Below are 22,636 nucleotides of genomic sequence, written 5' to 3'. Positions count from 1 at the left end.
GTCCCGGGAGCAGGTTGTGGTTTCTTTATAGTAATAACAGGAGTCGAGATGCTGAGATGCAATCCCGCTTTAAAAATAGAAAAGTCGCCTGCGTTTTTTACACTTTTTATGACTTTCTGGGGTACAGGATATGATGTCACTAACATCAGACTGAGGAAGATGTAGCTTCGTTTCAGCAGTTCGCCTGGTCTGAGGTGGCGAAGGAAACTCTGGCGAAAGAGGGAACGTTAAGTAAAATCAGCAATTCGGTGAATTTGCAGAGCAACGACCATTCGCCAGAGCGGAAAAGTCGCATGGCGATAGAGTGCAAACGAACGCTAGTGACGGTCTCTTTATTGGCAAATTGTCATCTGTGCCTGTTAGGGAATTGGCAGATGGGATTTCTGGTGAAAAATCTCTAGCCACTTCACCTTTAGTAAATCTGCCCCATAGTGTTCATTTATTATGAAAATATGAAATGTCTTTTTTAATGCATTTCAGAGTGTATCCAGCCCAATAATCAAATTGTGTACTCATGGGCTTCTGTATCAGACTTCCTGTTTTCAGCTTAAACCTCCAGGGCTAGGGCTTGAGCATGCTCAGTTTGCTCCTCTTTCTCTCCCTCCCTCCTCCCCTTCCTGCTGTAATCTGAGCCCAGAACTATGAATGAGCAGGGAGAGACTCAAGCAGGAAGGGATGTCACGCCAAGCTAATATGGCAGCTGCTATCTTAAACAAACAGAGACAGTTTCTATACCTGTTACTCAGGTTTGGTAAAGCATTCTGCAGAATAAATATAATGTTATAGCTTGCACTATTGTGGCTAATCTATTGGCAATAAACTGCCTCTGTAGCTTTCCTTCTCTTTTAAACCTTATTGGGAAGCTCAACCGCATATGGATCTATTACCACATACAGGCTTGGAACCTTCATAATAAGATTAGAATGGCTCGAATGGTGCGTCTCTAATCAAAGTGAATTCCGTGTCCTGCGGTGCATATGAGCTTGACTAATCCGGCCCCTCAAACGCCGGAATTCGGCTGATTGGCAGTAAATGCTGAGTATCGTTTGGCAGCAAATCAGGTGAAACGTTCATGAGTCGCCACCTGGATACTGTGTGTCAGTTTCTGGGGGCCATTCATTGTGCCAAATGGCGTGTCTTTCCATCAGCTCGTCTTAAAGGGACACTATACAAAGGCATTTTCCGGCTTGTTTGTTTCCAGCTGTCACGCCTTGATTTTATTACAACAGTACAGGAGGGCTAGGGATGGGAATCAGAAAGCTTGTGAAGAATAAAGGGTCATACAAGGCTGTACTGGCATGTTAAAGGGTTGGTAACCTTTAAGTTAACTTTGAGTATGTTATAGATGGGCCAATTCTAAGCAACATTTCAATTGCCCTTCATTTTTTACTTTCTGACTCTTTCCAGCTTTTAAAAGGAGGGGTCACTGACCCCATCAATAAACACGTTTTATGTAAGGCTGCAACTTTATTGTCATGGCTGCTTTTTTATTACTCATCGTTCTATTCAGGCCATCTCCTAATCATATGCCAGTGTCTTATTTAGATCAGTGCAAAGGGTAGTTTGAACCCTAGCAACAAGATGGCTGAAACTGCAAATTGTAGAGCATGAATACAAATGTACATAACTCAGAAACCACAAATGAAAAAAAATGAAAACCAATTTCAAATTGTCTCAGAATATCACTCTCTACATCATACTAAAAGATCATTTAAAGGATAACAACCCCTTTAATGGAGACCTGCCGCATATGAAAACATTTCTAATAAAAATCCTTTTCAAATGAATCATGAAACCCAAATAATTTTTTATTAAAACAACTATACTGGTTATAAACTCGTTTAATAAAAAAGTTTTCGGCATGATTTGGCAAAATTTTAGCTTGCCTTAAAGGGATACTGTCATGGGAAAACGTGTTTTTTTCAAAACACATCAGTTAATAGCGCTGCTCAAGCAGAATTCTGTTCTGAAATCCATTTTTCAAAAATGCAAACAGATTTTTCTATATTCAATTTTGAAATCTGACATGGGGCTAGACATAGTGTCAGTTTCCCAGGTGCCCCCAGTAATGTGACTTGTGCTCTGATAAACTTCAGTCACTCTTTACTGCTGTACTGCAAGTTGGAGTGATATCACCCCTTACCTTTCCCCCCAGCAGCCTAACAACAGAACAATGGGAAGGTAACCAGATAGCAGCTCCCTAACACAAGATAACAGCTGCCTGGTAGATCTAAGAACAACACTCAATAGTAAAAGTAGGAGAAAAAACAGCCTGCCAGAAAGAAGTTCCATCCTAAAGTGCAGGCACAAATCACATGATTGGGGGAAGCTGGGAAACTGACGTCTAGCCCCATGTCAGATTTCAAAATTGAATATAAAAAAAATGTTTGCTCTTTTGAGAATTGAATTTTAGTGCAGAATTCTGCTGGAGTAGCACTAATAACTGATCCATTTTGAAAAAAACATGTTTTCCAATGACAGTGTCCCTTTAATAACAGTGTCCACAAAATGGCTGCTGCCTGCTTGATGTGATTGTGATTTACAAGGCTAAAAGAAAGAAGATTGAAATCATGGATATAGTGTAAATGAAGTTTATTTTGCATGATTTAACATCATAAAACAGGATTTAGAATGATTTTTTTAGGATGACAGGTCCCCTTTAAGTTAATCACACCTAAATGGAAGACAGGGAAACAAATCAAGAGTAAAATGAATTTACATGAACCTTGTAACATTTTCATTAGATAGGTATAAAGGCTAAAAAAAAATAACTGTCGTTCCTTTAAAGGACTTTATGGCAGTGGAGTGTTTTTCTGTGCCTTTGCCTCTCGTTTAATTCAGCTTTAAGAAACATTGCATCTCAGCTGGAAACATGCAGACCCCCCTTTTGTAAGGAGACTTTTGAGGACGCTGGGGGATCAGGTTAATGAAAGTTTATATTAACGACGTGATGGCATTTATCCTAGCGAAGCTGTCTTGGCTCTGGACCTTATAGAGGGATCTGTGCCAGGCATTCATTATTAGGGAGGCATGTAAATGCCATAGTGTTACCCTACGCTGCCTCTAACACTTTAGTCCTATTGAAATAACAGAAAGCTAAGCAGCCCGCAGGGGTTATTCTCCCGGACACATTGGCAGGCTGTTGCTGCAGATTTGTATAGGATATAGCAGGCATGCCAAGAGTTAAACATTGTCAGAAAAGTAATATGGGATTGGCAACACTTTTTTTTTTTTTTAATAAAATGCCTGAAACACATTTGTGCATACCTCTGTCTGCTCCCCAAAGAACTCACAGCTCAGTGAAATCCAAGATCATCATTGGTTGCTTCCACTTAAAGGGACATGGAAACCATTAAACACAAATTGCCCTTACATGAAGGAGTTTGTTTAAAGTACACGGAGAGCGGTGGGACACTTTATGTGGTTACACTCAGCTTACACATACTTGCAGGTGCTGCCTTGTAGCTTACCAGCAGATCACGACTGGAAAAAGCAGACAGATCTCTGAATGCCTTGTGATATTAAGGACACAGACACATGCTCAGATTCAGGGAGATTAATGGCCCAGCGACAAATCTCCTCTTATTCGGGGAGACTAAACCCCCCCGAACTGCCTTCTGCCGGCTAGATTGTAAATGGCTGGTGGGATGATAAATTGGAGATAAATTGGCTCTTCTTCAGGGCCACTAATCTCTCCGAACTGCTTCCCGCCAGCTAGAATCGAAATCACCGGCAGGATGGCACTCGGAGCGCTTTGTTTTCCAAAGTCGTCTAAAGTTTCCATGTGAGGCAACTTCGGGCGACTTCAGGAAACGAAGCGCACTGATTGCCATCCCGCCGGCAATTTACATTCTAAAAATTAGAAAAGAGGGTGCACACCCTTAAAAATATATAATGCAAGGTGCTAATCCAAAGGGAGACTCCCCATGTGGGTCTCCAAATCTTACATATAGAAAATCCGCAAAGGATTGCACACTCAATTTCGAAAAATTAAATCATATATTTATTACATAAGAAAAAAAGAAAAAATGAAAAATATACAAAAATTACAAAAATAAAAGTGAGCCCAACGCGTTTCGACCATATTGGTCTTCCTCAGGGGCATGAATAACCAAAAAAACACAGGAAAAAAGGCAACTTTCCTTATAAGGCAACTTCGGGCGACTTCGGAAAATGAAGAACACCGATTGCCATCCTGCCGGAAATTTACATTCTAGCCGGCGGGAGGCCCTGAGGGCAGAGATACGCTCAGATTCGGGGAGATTATTCACACAGCGACAAATCTCCTGTTCTTCGGGGCAACTAATCTCCCGAACTGCCTCCCGCCGGCTAGAATATAAATCGCCGAAGGAATGGCTTTGCTTCGTTTTCCGAAGTCGCCCAAAGTTGCCTCATGATGGAAATTTCGACTTCGGAAAACGAAGTGCTCCGAGTGCCATCCCGCCGGCGATTTTGATTGTAGCTGGCAGGAAGCAGTTCAGAGAGATAAGTCGCCCTGAAGAAGAGGCAATTTATCTCCGGGCGACTAGATCTCCCCGAATCTGAGCGTATGTCTCTGCCCTAAAGGGAAAGTAACACTGTAATAGGACTTCTTTTTTAAAGAAAAGATTTTCTACATGCTCAGGACACATATAAATAGTATGTTGAGTCAATTAAAGTCCTCAGTTTTAAAAAATAATAGCTTCACCTTAAAAAAATAACTCAGCCAGAAAAAAAGTTACGATGAATTTGAAATTCTGCCTGGTTCCTATTTATTTATATAACATACCAGCCACAAAACCACAAGTCTACCCATTTATAAAATACAGCTTGTTGTGGGTTTTTCCTTCAAGCTTCCAGCCAAACTTTTATTCTTATAACATAGCTGCTTTCTAAGAAACGGGGTATAGAATGGAAACTGTTAGGGAAGTAATAATAATCTAGTTGGCTAAGGATGCTGGGAGATCATTTCCAACGTGTGGAATGCCAGGAATCTGAATTTTGTTGGAATTTAATTGTGGTATAATTTAATCAACCAGGGCTAGACTTTCCCATTAAACTGTGTAATTCTCTTCAGAGGCAGTGGTGGGGCCCAAGTCCACAATACTGGTATAACATTTTACTATTGTTGTCACAGTTCCTATTATCCCCACTGTTACTATAGGCACCATCTCTCCCTACTATACCTGCTATCCCACAGTCACACTCCCTTCCCAGAGACTATTATCCACTGTTACTATAGGCACCATCTCTCCCTACTATACCTGCTATCCCACAGTCACACTCCCTTCCCAGAGACTATTATCCACTGTTACTATAGGCACCATCTCTCCCTACTATACCTGCTATCCCACAGTCACACTCCCTTCCCAGAGACTATTATCCACTGTTACTATAGGCACCATCTCTCCCTACTATATCTGCTATCCCACAGTCACACTCCCTTCCCAGAGACTATTATCCACTGTTACTAAAGACACCATCTCTCCCTACTATACCTGCTATCCCACAGTCACACTCCCTTCCCAGAGACTATTATCCCACTGTTACTATAGACACCATCTCTCCCTACTATACCTGCTATCCCACAGTTACACTCCCTTCCCAGAGACTATTATCCCACTGTTACTATAGGCACCATCTCTATTTACTATACCTGCTATCCCACAGTCACACTCCCTTCCCAGAGACTATTATCCACTGTTACTATAGGCACCATCTCTCCCTACTATACCTGCTATCCCACAGTCACACTCCCTTCCCAGAGACTATTATCCACTGTTACTATAGGCACCATCTCTCCCTACTATACCTGCTATCCCACAGCAGATGATGATGCTATACAGTGAAGTCTGTGGAGCCGTTTAGCAAACTGTGGGCTATAAGATATTTTTGAGGGTCACATCTGGCCTTTGGGTTTTCAGTTGGACAGCCCTAGCATAGCCTATTCTTCTTAGAATAAAGAGTAAATGTAGCTTCAGTCTGTGCACAGTCAAGAGGTGAATATGTTGTGTTACTGATTTTAATGTAAGTACTGTGTGCTGGGCCTAATTGTGTACACTTGGGCTCCTTGGCAATCTAAATGTATCTGTGTTCATTTGATTTGTGGTTTGAGGCTCCAGTTTGCCTGTCGCCTCTTGAAACAGTTGATTTGATTTGACATTAACGTTTGGCCAGGGCTCGGTTTAAATGAACAATCAGTGTAGATGATGCCACACAGACACCTTTGTTTAAGCCTAAGAAGATCATTTCCAAACAAGAAGCGTTTCAGTAAAGAAGTGGTTTCGTGCAGCCGTGGGCAATTTGAGAGAAACGGAGCAAATTAGCAAAATGGTCTTTATGCTCTACAGAATTTCATGTACGGACGTAACAACTGATGTAATGATTCCATTCTCAGTTTCTTCCCCTATATCTCCAAAAAGCAGGGGAAAAAATCCACGCTAACTACTTAACAAAATCAGCTAATTAAGTAACTGACTTATTCAGCTTTTATAGTGCCCTATTATAGTGCCCTATTTTTAAACTGGGTTAAGTTCCAGTTATTTTCTAATAAAGGGAAACTAAACCTCCCCTGGCTTTTGTTTGTTTTGAGTTCTTACAGAGGGATAGACAATCTATTCAGTGCAACTCCCAAGCCAGTACGCTGAATATCATGGCCTTTGTGGTTTCTAACAGCTGGAGGGACACATTGTGTCCCTGCTCTAAAATGGACATGCTAGTTATAAACCCACCACTCAGATTAGCACTTGCATAGTTAATTTGGGTTGAAAAAAGACAACTGTCCACCCACGTTAAGCCTTTCTTTTATATACCAGATTACCCACAGTTACTTTAGAAGAGTATTTGTGTCTTGTTACAGAACATTCCAAATGGGGCTTGCCACCTCTTTAAATGACCTCCCTTGGACTATAGCCATAGCCAAAAGAACAATGAGGGCAATGTATTAAAAGCTCCCAAGTCCACTTTCCCTGATAACTCCTACACAAATTGACATAATCCTTAATGGTAAATCTATATTCTAATTTATATTTAAAAAATTCTTCTTTGAGAACCTTTAAATGTAAATGTATTGCTTAATAGTTAATAGCTAAAAATTGATTTGCTATGGGCAGATCAGACATAAAGGCTCATTTATTAAAGGGGTAGTATGTCACCTGTTTAATATTACCTGCAATGTTAGCCATGCTTAAAGCAACAGTAACACCACAAAATGAAAGTGTTTTAAACTAATGAATATATCCTCTACTGTTGCCCTGCACTGGTAAAACTGTTGTGTTTGCTTTAGAAACACTACTATAGTTTATATAAACAAGCTGCTGTGTAGCCATGAGGGCAGCCATTCAAGCACAGAATACACAGTAGATAACAGATAAGCACTACTATAGTTTATATAAACAAGCTGCTGTGTAGCCGTGGGTGCAGCCATTCAAGCACAGGATACACAGTAAATAACAGATAAGTACTACTATAGTTTATATAAACAAGCTGCTGTGTAGCCATGGGGGCAGCCATTCAAGCACAGGATACACAGTAGATAACAGATAAGTACTACTATAGTTTATATAAACAATCTGCTGTGTAGCCATGGGGGCAGCCATTCAAGCACAGGATACACAGTAGATAACAGATAAGTACTACTATAGTTTAGATAAACAAGCTGCTGTGTAGCCATGGGGGCAGCCATTCAAGCACAGGATACACAGTAGATAACAGATAAGTACTACTATAGTTTATAAAAACAAGCTGCTGTTTAGCCATGGGGGCAGCCATTCAAGCACAGGATACACAGTAGATAACAGATCAGTACTACTATAGTTTATATAAACAAGCTGCTGTGTAGCAATGGTGGCAATTGAAAAAGGCTATATGGCACGGGTTAAATAGTGGATAACAGATAACAGCATTTTGTTCAACAGCGCTTATCTGTTATCTATTGTGTGAATGGCTGCCCCCATTGTTGTACAGCAGCTTATTTATATAAACAATAGTAGTGTTTCTATAGCAAACACAACAGTTTAACCAGTGCAGGGCAACACTGTATTATAATTTTATTACTTTAAAACACTTACATTTTTTGATTTTACAGTTCCTTTAAGCGGTCATTGTCTCTCAACTGACACAGCTTTCCTTATAACCTCTCATAGCAATGCAATAAGGGAGGTGTGGCCTAGCAGGCCAGGGGTTGTGGTCTGATATAATGGGGGAGTGGTCAACTGAACAAGATGATACAGGGGACTCTACTTAGCAGAGAAAACCTTCTGCTATTTGCTAATTGTCCATACTATGAGAAAGTATGTACACTGCCAGTACTAATTCTTAAGAACAGTAAAGTGCCCCTTTAAATTATCTGGAAACAATTTCATTCCTGCCTTGGTTTATGCTGAGCTTCCCCGGATGCCATCAAGTGTAATTGTTCCAATTTAATCTTTTCAACTAAGACACAGTTGCATCTGTAACAGGAAGCCAACACAAATTGTATGTTAATTGGAAATGACCTGCTTTATTCCATGATTTGAGATGTGTTGAGATACATGAAAAGAAACACCTAAAACTATATATTTACAGCATAAACACAATTATACGATTTTAAAGGGGCCAGAAATAAAATCTAGGAAAAAGGGGAATAACTGTAGAGCAGGGGTCCCCAATCTTTTTTTACCCGTGAGCCACATTCAATTGGTAAAAGAGTTGGCAAGAATGCAAAAAGTTCCTGTAAGTGACAAATAAAGGAGATGATAGGCTGTTTGGTGCCCCTGTGTGGATTGGCAGCCTATAGGAGGCTCTGTTTGGCCATAAACCTGGCTTTTATGCATCCAAAAGTTTTTTTGCCACTGATTGGGGTGGGATTGTCACCTGTCCGGTTTTGACCTGGACAACCCAGTATTTTGAACGGTTGCCTGGGTCAAAACTGCCTGGTTTTCCTTATTTGGAAAACCGGGCAGGATTCCCCATGATTGACACGGCAATCGGCCAATCGCTGATCTCCACATCATAGCCCCGCCCCTCCACGTCACAGGCCTGCCCCTCTATGTCAAAGTCCCGCCCTCCTGCCTGGTCTCCACCAGTTAGAAATGTGACAACCCTAGATTGGGGACCACCGCTATAGTAGAGGAAACAAACCCACGGGGGGACAGGGGTGGGTCTGATTCCTCTACAGCTTTAAGAAATTCCCCCCCGGTGCACTGGGCCCCTCTGAAGATTCTTTTGCGGGGTTGGTTAAACTGCTGCCGGAAAATGTAAAATCAGGGAAATACCTTATGCATTATATATTGATGGGCCCACAAAGAAGATGGAAAACGAGGTGTCACTGTATATACGTATCTACTCTTCTAAGGAACCTTTTCACAGCGTAATAAATTCTCCTGTAGGATTACCATCATCTCTTTAATCCAAAATATGTAGGGTTGCCCAATGTTATTAATAGGGGGAAAAAAAAGATAAATATATAGGAAGGCTGTAGGGTTGCCACCTTTCTAACCAGTGGAGACCGGGGACGGGGCCGTGATTTAGAGGGGTGGGTGAGTGACGTCAGGGTCGGGGCTATGACACGGGGATCAGCGATTGGTTGATCGGCGTGTAAATCATGGGGAATCCTGCCCAGTTTTCCTTATTTGGATCCCACACTATCCCACAGTTACAGCCCCTTCCCTGACACCATCTTGTCCTACTATACACACTCACTATCCCACAGTTACAGCCCCTTCCCTGACACCATCTTGTCCTACTATACACACTCACTATCCCACAGTTACAGCCCCTTCCCTGACACCATCTTGTCCTACTATACACACTCACTATCCCACAGTTACAGCCCCTTCCCTGACACCATCTTGTCCTACTATACACACTCACTATCCCACAGTTACAGGCACTTCCCTGACACCATCTTGTCCTACTATACACACTCACTATCCCACAGTTACAGCCCCTTCCCTGACACCATCTTGTCCTACGATACACACTCACTATCCCACAGTTACAGCCCCTTTCCCTGACACCATCTTGTCCTACTATACACACTCACTATCCCACAGTTACAGCCCATGTCCTGACACCATCTTGTCCTACGATACACACTCACTATCCCGCAGTTACAGCCCCTTCCCTGGCTCCATCTTGTCCTACTATACACACTCACTATCCCACAGTTACAGCCCCTTCCCTGACACCATCTTGTCCTACTATACACACTCACTATCCCACAGTTACAGCCCCTTCCCTGACACCATCTTGTCCTACTATACACACTCACTATCCCACAGTTACAGCCACTTACCAGAAAAGAGAAAATCTGAGGCCCAATTGAGTTTGCTCACGTTGCCCCCAGATAACCCATTCTGCTCACCCCTAAACACAACTTTCACAGCTCTAAAAGCAAGTGAGGGAAAAGCTACCAGACCTAAAAGAAACATTTCTCCAACCAAGAAAGAAACAAGTCATAAATAAAAACATGTTTCCTAATGACAGTTTCTCTTTCACTTGGCCCCTTGGTGGACATAGATAGCCATACTTCCTAAGGGCTCTGGATCCGATGACAGATCATGTTGTTGTGCATTGTTGCATAGTTTAGCCACCCTTCTGGACACAAAATAAGTAAAGAGTGCCCAAATTCTTTCCAAATGCTGCGCTCCCTGAATGTACCACACCAGGTGGTTTCACTGATAAAATGACTGTTCTGTCAGTCTTGACTTTGATGTGTATCGCTGGAACAATGCAAGCGCAATTTATTCCTTCCTTTCATTTATGAAAATAAAATGTCCTGCCCAAGGCCACAGGGGGTGGGGGGTCACAACTGGCCTTTAATTGTGATGTTTTCAAAGACTTATCACAACAAAATTCCTCCTGAGCTTTTAACTTCCTCACTCACTTTAAATTACTAGTTTGATAGCTGTGCCTTCCTGACATGTCTCTGCTCATTCTCTCGGGGGCTGGGATTTCCCGTGTATCTACACATTTAGGTTTAATGTATTGGGCAGCGTATAGAAACTAATTTGCCATATGCCCATCTCATTACAACCTCCTACTCCACTGGTGAAGCATAACGTATTCATCACAGCTTGAAAATACAGTTCAACACACATCTCGGCTCTCTATTCGATTAAATAGGATTTGTAGGGAAATATTTATCAAATCCAAGTTCACCTTTTGATGTATATTGTTCTGAAAACTATAAGCAGGGGATCCGCCCTTGGAGAAATATGGTGAACTCTATTTTCACTCTTTTATAAATATATCCCTACATTTTATCGCAAACATGCCTGCTGTATTTTCTGCTGTCATTGCTAACTGCTTCTTTCTTTGTACTGATACTGTACTACAACAGGTAAAGGATCCATTATCCGGAAACCCATTATCCAGAAAGCTCAGAATTACAGAAAGGCCGTCTCCCATAGAGTCCATTTTATCCAAATGTTTAAAAATTATTTCCTTTTTCTCTGTAATAATAGAACAGTAGCTTGTACTTGATCCCAACTATATAATTAATCCTTATTGGCAGCAAAACCACCATATGGGATTTAATTAATGTTTACATGATTTTAGTAATAGACTTAGGGGCAGATTTATCAAAGGTCAAATGAAAAAAATGAATTTTGAGCTATTTTTTGTGTACTTCGACTAGGGAATAGTCCAAATTCGATTAAAATTTGAAAAAAAATCGCCATCTAAAACCTGCCGAATTGCTGTTTTAGCCTATGGGGGACCTCCGAGAATTGGTGGACTTTGAAAAATCTAAGTTTTTTTTGGGAAAAACGTTGAATCAAATTCGATCGAATTCGCTATTCCTTCGATTCATACAATTCGAATTTGGCCGAATGCGAACCTATTCAACCAAAAAAAACCTTGACTTAATTTCGGTTGGTCTTTTTGAATTCGAATTTCGAAGTTTTTTCAATTCGAAATTCGAACCTTGATAAATATGCCCCCTAAGGTACGAGGTTCCAAACTATGGAAAGATCCATTATCCGGAAAACCCCAGATCCCAACCATTCTGCACAACAGGTCCCATTCCTGTATATCTTTAAACCATCATCATGGGAAACAACTAGGACTGGAGAGTCTTTAGGGGCCAGGGGAATTTTAGGCTCGGGGGCAGACAGCAGCAGTTCTAGGCATTTTTAGCAGGTTTATCTGGGCTGGTTTACTTCTGGGCAGACAATATATTAACCTTGCCAGTGCCCAACCTGTGGGCTAGTCATATGGCAGATTTACCAGGGTCAGACTGGGATTCAAAGTAGGCCCTGTCATTTCAGGTACACAGAGTGCCAAACAGCCCCCATAGGCCCACTAAATGGCCAATCTGGCATTTGCCAGAATCCACAGAGTGCCAGTCTGTATGTAGCTCTAAGATTTCTGCTGCTGGTCCTGTTATATACACTTTGCATTCTCTCCTATTTTTTCGGAATTATTGCTGAGTGACTGGGACCCTTCAGATACTTTGGGCACTAATGGACAAGCTGTAGCCCTCAGTATTCCATAGACAGCTGCCAACAAATGGTCAGGTCACTTGGTTCTATACCAAACAATAACTCCATAGCTCTGAAGTGGGTCAGCAGACAATCCAGTTGTTCTCTCTGTCCAATCACCTTTGATGAAGTGGCAAATACATAATTTTAATGGAATTTACTGGTGCAAAACCCTTGACTGGTGGTATGGCAGTCCCTGTAAAGCCCTCGAGCCAATCAACACTCCCTTGTTGCCAGGCTTTTGACATCTAGGTTGACTATTCTCGCCATTTGTAGAACAGTCCATTTATTGTGTTTTCACTTTTAAAACGTCTAAGTGTATTTAAGGACTGCTTTTATTACCTAACAGGGTGCGCCTTTGCTTTTGATGTGCACAAAGAATCATAGAATCCATTGCTAATGGCCTTGACTCAAACACGCTCTTATGAAGAGAAGGACATATTGTATGTGGGTTTAGTGGTGCCCCAGATCTAAATAGAGCACCCATTGTAGTAGGTTCACTTTAAACGAGTCTCCCAGGCAGGAAATGGATTGAAGTTTAATATTTGCAGGCCATCAGTAAGTACTCCGAGCTCTGGGCACTGACCAGGCTAACAACGATGGCTCTATTAAAAATAGCCAGATCCTTTACTATTACAGTATTTGCTTAGTTGTGGAGGGTTTACTCAGCAAGTGCAGCAACTGGGAGAAAAATGATAAACTGTTTCCTATCCAACATACACCTAGCGTTCCTTGCCCAGATTCCAATCCTGGTGGGCACGGAGCTTTGTTATGCTTGGATTTCATATCTCTCCGGCTCATATGCCTTTTTGGAAGTGGATGAGTAATCTGGAGTTACCGGTGTGTGTGCACTGATTACAGCAGTAACAAGTTAAAGGGGAATAGCCACACAAGTTAATAAAATATATATCATTTGTGGCAGTCTAAAACACATTAGATATTTAATTTTGGAAATTGCGTATTTCTAGTATTTTGGAATTTGTATTAGCTGGGGAGCTTTTGTTCAAACTGTTTTTTTTTTTTTCTTTTAGTTGTTATATGACCCCAAGGGTTGTTGTACAGTTTCATCATCCCGGAAACTATGAGCAAAGCTGCGTAGTGCGTACATTGTGACTGACTAATGTTCCTTTTTCTTTTTTGTGTACAGAATTCTTTCCAAAAAAGCCATATTTAGTGACCCTTGTATGTTGACATTTCCTGAGCAAGTTCTACTTTCCTTGCAATTTTGCACGCAAACTGGACACATCTGCCTGCTGAAACCCTCAGCACAAGAAATATTACTGTAAATATTAATAATAGTCTGATACAGGAATCACATTGGTGATATAGACTACTTAGAAGTAGGCAATAAAATTAACTATTCACGGCCTGACCTTGGCTACTGACTCTGTCACTCCAGATGGAGTCAACAGCTTAATGGCCTGTGTTTGGGGTCAATACAATCTTGTCATTAACTGGCAAAATGTCTTATTGGAGAAGACTATGAGAACGTTAATAAAGTCCTTCCCCAACCCTATTGTGATCCAGTCATTGGCCTGGGGGACAAGCAATCTGAGCAGCCCCACTTGGCTCATCATCTGAATAACTGGGTGACCAAAGAAGACATAGCGCCTCACTACGGTTCTTTCTGTGTACGGGTAGTGTACTCATCTTGAGGAGCTTCTCAAAGAAAAAGGGTCATCAAGCCAAAGCTGAAATGGGAGCAGATGCAGTTTTCAGGAACTGTAGGCCACTATATCTCTTTTGATTGTCTCAACAAGTCTATCTTGACATTATTAAACATTTAAGGTCAAAATGTGAGATTAGAACCCACCATAGAAAATAGAGAGAAAACCTCACCCACTCTCTATTCATTCCAATGTGATTTTTAGAATCGTATTTATCAATGGAGTTCAGCAGAATTGAATATAAAGTGAGTGAGTTTTATTGTGGTCAGCTCTAAATTCACACTTTGATAAATCTGCCCCCAAGACTTTCTTGAACTCAATACTAGCTCCAGGTATACTGTGCTATCAAGGATGGGGGATAAAGTGTTGAGCACTGGTGTAGTGGTGCTTACTGTAGGCACCACAAAATGTGTTATTGGAGAAGACTTTGTGAGAACATTAAGAGAGTGCTTTATACTGTGTGGTTCCATCAGGCTGTCATATAAAGTTGCTGCTAGAGCTTTAGGACCCCTCAGCTGTAGTTTTCTTTCAGAGGATTGTAGCAGTCAAAAAGCTGTTTAGACCATTACCCTCAGGGTTGGAAATCATGTTTGCAAGATGTAGTTCATGTACTGATCCAGCAGACCCACTGATTAATTTAACTGCTTGTAGCATGTATGTTGCTCATCAGTACCATCCTAATGTTCCTTTTGTTTTTCTAGGATGTACAGCTTTGGATATATCTTCCTCAGCCTGATGATTGTCCATCTCTGTGACACCAGGGAGAAGGTAAGTCTACTCGACCCTTTATGGTCATTGACTAAGTCAGAACCCCTTTATTTATATCAAGAAGGAATAGCAAACATATACCACTTCACCAGTTCCAAAGGGTATTTTCCCCACTGTTACTATATGCACCATCTCTCCCTACTATACCTGCTATCCCACAGTCACACTCCCTTCCCAGAGACTATTATCCACTGTTACTATAGACACCATCTCTCCCTACTATACCTGCTATCCCACAGTCACACTCCCTTCCCAGAGACTATTATCCACTGTTACTATAGACACCATCTCTCCCTACTATACCTGCTATCTCACAGTCACACTCCCTTCCCAGAGACTATTACCCACTGTTACTATAGGCACCATCTCTCCCTACTGTACCTGCTATCCCACAGTCACACTCCCTTCCCAGAGACTATTATCCACTGTTACTATAGGCACCATCTCTCCCTACTATACCTGTTATCCCACAGTCACACTCCCTTCCCAGAGACTATTATCCCACTATTACTATAGACACCATCTCTCCCTACTATACCTGCTATCCCACAGTCACACTCAATTCCCAGAGACTATTATCCACTGTTACTATAGGCACCATCTCTCCCTACTATACCTGCTATCCCACAGTCACACTCCCTTCCCAGAAACTATTATCCCACTGTTACTATAGACACCATCTCTCCCTACTATACCTGCTATCCCACAGTCACACTCCCTTCCCAGAGACTATTATCCACTGTTACTATAGGCACCATCTCTCCCTACTATACCTGCTATCCCACAGTCACACTCCCTTCCCAGAGACTATTATCCACTGTTACTATAGACACCATCTCTCCCTACTATACCTGCTATCCCACAGTCACACTCCCTTCCCAGAGACTATTATCCACTGTTACTATAGACACCATCTCTCCCTACTATACCTGCTATCCCACAGTCACACTCCCTTCCCAGAGACTATTATCCACTGTTACTATAGACACCATCTCTCCCTACTATACCTGCTATCCCACAGTCACACTCCCTTCCCAGAGACTGTTATCCACTGTTACTATAGGCACCATCTCTCCCTACTATACCTGCTATCCCGCAGTCACACTCCCTTCCCAGAGACTATTATCCACTGTTACTATAGACACCATCTCTCCCTTCTATACCTGCTATCCCACAGTCACACTCCCTTCCCAGAGACTATTATCCACTGTTACTATAGGCACCATCTCTCCCTACTATACCTGCTATCCCACAGTCACACTCCCTTCCCAGAGACTACTATCCCACTGTTACTATAGGCACCATCAATATATAGACCAACTGAACTGGATCACAAATCTAGAAAGAGAGTAAGTACTGTGGGCCTCACTGTCAGACAGTTTGTGGTATACACATTGTGAATACAGGAAGAATTCAGCATTACAGCATGTCTGCTACCAAGAACTGTACTGCACATACTTATTACAGGCTCCAGGGAGCAAAGGTCCTGACTGTAATGAGCCGAGAAAATTAACTGTGTCTTTTATGGAGGTGCAACTCCACCCCCACCCCCCTGCACTAACATCTTAGATTTTATTCTTAGAGTACAAATGATCAAAACATATTTGAATGACCCTAACAAAACGCAGGGTCCTCATTATTAAACATATAAAGTTACATATTCGGAAAGAAGACAAAGGGGCCCCAAGTGCTGCTCATGTGTAGGCGATCCATAACCTGACAGCACTCATATGGCCTCTGTATGTTTATTTAGGGCCACCGCTGCTTCATAGGAACATACATTTTAGCTCTGGGACACTGTGACTTCTTGTTACAGCCCAACAAACACGACCTAGAACAGAATTTAAACCTGGGTCATAACTGCGACATCATGTAACTATATAGAGCCCTACTCCAGAAGTACATCTGTGCTCTAAATCTATATATACATATTTCAGAATATACGGCATGAGAAAGCTCAGATCATTGAGTGGATGTTGATATTATGATCCACAGAATCAGAGCCACAAAGTGCAATAGCAATGAACTGACAACTGTAGTCTTGTTAAACCAGGAATGCTAATGGGGTATATGGGACTAAGATAAAACAAAAAGCTCTCTTTTATTCCTAAACACACACACGTTTCCTTTACATCTCTATCTTGTTTATATAAACTATAGTAGTACTTATCTGTTATCTACTGTGTATCCTGTGCTTGAATGGCTGCCCCCATGGCTACACAGCAGCTTGTTTATATAAACTATAGTAGTAATTATCTGTTATCTGCTGTGTATCCTGTGCTTGAATGGCTGTCCCCATGGCTACACAGCAGCTTGTTTATATAAACTATAGTAGTACTTATCTGTTATCTACTGTGTATCCTGTGCTTGAATGGCTGCCCCCATGGCTACACAGCAGCTTGTTTATATAAACTATAGTAGTACTTATCTGTTATCTACTGTGTATCCTGTGCTTGAATGGCTGCCCCCATGGCTACACAGCAGCTTGTTTATATAAACTATAGTAGTACTTATCTGTTATCTACTGTGTATCCTGTGCTTGAATGGCTGTCCCCATGGCTACACAGCAGCTTGTTTATATAAACTATAGTAGAGTTTCTGAAGCAAACACACAATTTTTACCCCTGTGGGGCAACACTACATCCTAATGTCATTCCTTTAAAACACTTTGTTACTGTTCCTTTAAGCTGGCCATAGATGAAAAAAAATAGTCATACGAATCAAAGTTTCGTACGATTTTCGGACCATGTGTGGATCATCCAGACATTTTTCCTGCAGTGGCGAGTGGTCATTTATGCGGTCCTGCATTCCGACCGCCCGTGTTGATCAACCCGATATTGCCCACTTCAATGCGATGTCGCCAAACGAGCGAATCTCTACGTCTTTGGCCACCTTTAGTTTTATATGTTGATTGTGGAGTTCCTTGTGAATAAGATGAGCGGCACATTAGGAAAGTCATTAGGGTAATTCAACTTGTAGTTCACTGATTTACATACACAGAGGGGGGTCTCATTGTTTTATTGTCTACTATTCACAATTAGGGGCACATTTACAAAGCTCGAGTGAAGGATTCGAATTAAAAAAACTTCGAATTTCGAAGTGTTTTTTTGGCTACTTCGACCATCGAATGGGCTACTTCGACCTTCGACTACGACTTTGACTACGAATTGAACGATTCGAACTAAAAATCGTTCGACTATTCGACCATTCGATAATCGAAGTACTGTCTCTTTAAGAAAAACTTCGACCCCCTAGTTCGGCAGCTAAAAGCTACCGAACTCAATGTTAGCCTATGGGGAAGGTCCCCATAGGCTTGCCTGCGTTTTTTTGATCGAAGGATATTCCTTCGATCGTTGGATTAAAATCCTTCGAATTGTTCGATTCGAACGAATAATCCTTCGATCGTTCGATCGCAGGATTTGCGCTAAATCGTTCGACTTCGATATTCGAAGTCGAACGATTTTAGTTCCTGGTCGAATATCGAGGCTTAATTAACCCTCGATATTCGACCCTTAGTAAATCTGCCCCTCAAAGTCATTCATGGTGTCTAATGGGAAAGCCATTGAGTCCCAGTTACACTTTCCCCTTTATATTAATTACTTCCTGATTGAGTCGTTATTGTTCCCTATTGTTTTATGACTTGTGATAGAATTTGTGACCCCGTGACACCGTCCTACACAAAGTCATCATTCACTTTCAACAAAGTCAACCTGTGTGCCATTTTAAACATTTCTATTTTAAGACCATTGACAAGAGCAATACTAAGGTGCACATTTAGGGGGTTATTTATCAAAATCCGAATTCTTCTTATTTTTTTAAAAAAAAGTCAGACCAAACTAGAATCCACGATTGGACCTTATTTATTATTTAAAAAGCAGGATTTAATTGGATCGGGAAAAACCTGATCCGTATTGTACTTTTTTTTCGGATTTTGTCCCTTGATTTTTTCTGGCTTTTTCCAGAAAAGTCAAATTTTTCAGAATTTGGCCCAAAAAGCTTGAAATAGTCGTATTTTCTGGCTAATTCCAGCACAAACCACAGAAACTTCCAAATAGGACCTCTCCCATTGACTTATATACAACCTCGGCAGGTCTGAAATCGCAGATTTTTAGATTCTGACTTTTTCCATCCTCGGGGAATAATAAAATCTCGAAAAATGCGATTTTATAGTAGAAAAAACATTTTCGCATGTTTTGCATTCGGACTTAAATAAATGAGCTTGAAAAAGGCTCTGTGTAGCCTGAAACGTCCTTATCCAGGTCCTGCCAGTGTTCCAAATAAAGGCATTTTTACTCAAGAAAGATTTGTGGTGCTGTACTTCAGATAATTTATACAAGAGGATTGGAAGGTGGCCATTTAGGGTACGTGCAACAGGTCCCACAGATTTAAAGACTTAGGAGCTGATTCGACTAACCAAGCATTTAATAAATAACCCCCTAACTGTATTATTACCAGATGCATCTCTATGGCAAATATCAAACTCCAGGCATAATAAAAAGCACCAATCATGGTACTGATTAGCAACTATATCAACAGTAAAGACATTTAGGGTCAGGGCACACGCTCAGATTCGGGAAGATTAGTCGCCCGGTCCTCTTCTTTGGGCGAATAATCTCCCTGAACTGCCTCCGTCCGGCTAGAATGTAAATCGCCCACGGGATGGCACTCGGAGCGCTTCGTTTTCCGAAGTCGCCCGAAGTTTCCTCGTGGGGCAACTTCGGAAAACGAAGCGCTCCGAGTGCCATCCCATGGGCGATTTACATTCTAGTCGGCGGGGAGGCAGTTCGGGGAGATCAGTTGCCGGAAGAAGAGGAGATGTTTCGCCCGAATATGAGCATGTGTCCTGACCCTAACACTTGAGCTGGTGTGACATCATTCTTGAGTTTTATGTCATAATATACATGCTGTAAATTTGTGTCATTTTTTTATTAATGGTTGAAATATAATTGGTTTTAGTTTTCATTTCAACTTTTAAAAGTATTTTACGCATCAAATGCTAATGGCTAAATAGATGGCAAATTGAATAAATAAAATTATATTCTAATAGTAAAATGTTAATTAAAGCCTGTTCATTTTGAAATCTTTCAATAACAGTTTTTTCATTTTTAAATTAGGCAAAAGTTAAATATTCAAGCTCCAAAAATGAGGTATAAATATAAAAAAAATGGTGCTAATAATGAAGCCAAATGTAACAAACCAATAAAAAATGGCATATCTTTTCATGCTGATATTTACAATTATTCAAAATGGGTGAAATGAAGAAATTCTTCCAAAAGCAAAGGCAGTTTCTCTGTTGCTTATTGTATAATTGGTGTTCTTTGTTAGAGACTATATTGTACGAACACATTCATCTTTTTAGCATGGTGCAAACCAGCACTTGCATTATAATCCTCCTTAAGCTCTTTCAATGTAATTCAGCTGTAGCCGAGAAATATATAGCTATAGTACAATTGGCCCTTTCAAAAAAGAGCAGCTTGCAGCCAAGCATTAGCCGTAATTTAAATCCTGCCAGGAATTTCCTAGAAGCTCACACACAGCACAGGACAAATGTTGACATAAACAGAGAGAAATGAAGGAGGGAGTGAGCAAACTTTCTTTCCGTGACATATCCCCCCACATATGTTCTGCCTATTCAGGTGCTGCCTCTGAACTTCACAATGACCTATTTATTTTACACTCTGTGCCAACGCTTTCCCATTTGGGTGCCAGTCAGGTGTGTTCCCCCCTCCTGCTAAGCCCTTATCACTCTTATTTGTAAAGACTGATGGACTCACAAAGTCACCTTATCTGGCCAGTAAACTTCACACAACAGGTGTTTGCTGTTCGTGAGTTCATCAAGGTGCGTCTATTTAACTCCCCTTATGTGATTAACCACAGGTCTGCCTCTGCAAACCAACCCGCAGCCCTTTGATTTGACAAGAACAGGGGAAACAAAGACCTAAGATCTGTTTATAGAGGGATTGTGGTTGTCATACACAGGGAGATCCGCTCTAGGGCAAATTTACTAAAGGGCGTAGTGGCTAACGCTAGCGAAAATTCGCCAGCGTGATGTCATTTTGCCACTTCGCCGATTTACTAACGGTCCCTGGCGTCAATTCACTAGCGAAGTAGACATACTCTAGCGCTACTTCGCACCCTTACCCCAGGCAAAGTTGCGCTCTGGCGAAGGGACGTAACTACGCTAATTCTCTAACTTGCGGATTTTACTGAACGTTACCTCTTGCGCCAGACTTGACTTCGGCAGCTCAGACCAGGCGAAGTGCAATAGAGTAGATAGGAGTTTCCTTCAAAAATAGTTGAAACGCTGTCGGTTTTTACCTTTTACTGGGTGATAGGCTGAAAAAGATCGTAAATTTTTTTTGGGGTACCCTCCTTCCCCCTTACATTTGGCACCTTAACTATACAGTGGGCAGATGTGTAGGGCAATATAAGACCTATATTAAATTTTATTAAGTTTCCCAGGCCTTGTGTAGTGTAATGTAGTTGCTGCAGCATACACGTCCATTGTACTTTAACTGCACGCCGTATGCTAATTAGACATCACTAGCATAACTTCGGACTGCTTATCATATTATCGCTAGCGCAACTTCACAACCGTTCGGTAACCTGTGCGGAACTTCTCAGGAACTTTTCTCAGCCCTGACGAAACTAAGCTTGGTAAGTGTGGCTAAGTGCGGCAAGGCCGTCGCTAGCGAATTTTCAACGCATAGTGAATTTGCCCCTAAATCGTCAAACAAGCGGATCTCTCACATTGAGGTGGGCGATAACATGCTGATCTAATCACGGGCCCTAGGGCCGAACGATCGGATAAGAATGGAGGTGATACGGGCGGTCGGATCGCGGGGCCACATCTGTTCGTTGTTCCAGTCCCGTGATCAGACCGCCCGTATCAACTCCATTCTTATCCGATCGCTGGGGATTTTTTAACCTGCCCGATCGTCATCTGCCCGACTTTTGGCCCGATATCAATCAGGGATACCCATCGGAGGGCCCGACACAACTTCGAAAAAAGAAGAGGTCTGAGTGCCATCTTGTCGCCAGATTCTAGCGGCAGGGAGGCAGTTCAGGGAGATTAGTCTCCGAAGAAGAATCAATTTGTCGTTGAGCGACTAATCTCACCTTGTAGCTTTGTGTGCCCCTGCCCTAAACCATGATACCGAACAATCTTTGATTTTGAGTTGCTTTGAGGATCCCATGCTGTCACTCTTCAGAGGAGAGTCAAACAGAAGTACAACTTGCAATTGGCCACCTTTTCTCATGATTGGACACACCTGCCTATGAAGTTCAAGGCTTAACGCGCTAGTCTAACCAATTTGGTGTTGCCAGTAAGTATTGAGCAATTACTTGCATTCAAATTAGCAAAATTACAAGGGTACCCAAATTTTTGCACAGCCAGTTTTTCACATTTGATTTAATTTCATACAACTGAATACTGCTTTACTAAAAATCTTAGTTCAGAAAACACCCCAGTACTCAGATTTTCCAGGGAAATGAAAGACATACCACTGTTATCTTTTTTGTTGAAACTGGAGTAAATTATTATGCAGGCTGAGAGGGGTTCCCACACTTTTTCATATGACTGTATGCCCGAAACGCTCACATTTTTCGAGGAATTGATTGAAACCGCCAAATTTTCGGATTTTTGTCCGAAACCATGATATTTTCAAATTTGAAATGGGATCTCTGCCATTGACTTGTACAGGACCTCGACAGCTTGGAGATCGAGTATTTTAGTAGATTTGGACTTTTAGCAGCCGC

At 41.5% G+C, this 22,636-nt stretch overlaps 1 protein-coding gene across 1 annotated transcript in view; it reads left to right on the top strand.

The window, feature by feature from the left end:
- The window catches only part of adamtsl4.S (ADAMTS like 4 S homeolog), a 127,010-nt gene that overhangs the window by 18,959 nt on the left and 85,415 nt on the right, over positions 1 to 22,636 (top strand). Inside the window, exon 2 of the mRNA XM_018233444.2 lies at positions 14,812 to 14,878. Within this exon, the coding sequence (XP_018088933.1) occupies positions 14,813 to 14,878 (66 nt within the window). The 5' untranslated portion in view covers position 14,812. The remainder of the gene's footprint in view (positions 1 to 14,811; positions 14,879 to 22,636) is intronic.

Source organism: Xenopus laevis, chromosome 8S (assembly GCF_017654675.1).
Source record: "Xenopus laevis strain J_2021 chromosome 8S, Xenopus_laevis_v10.1, whole genome shotgun sequence".
NCBI lineage: Eukaryota > Metazoa > Chordata > Amphibia > Anura > Pipidae > Xenopus > Xenopus laevis.
Note: the sequence above shows the minus strand (reverse complement) of the source record. Positions and strands in the feature narration are given on the sequence as shown.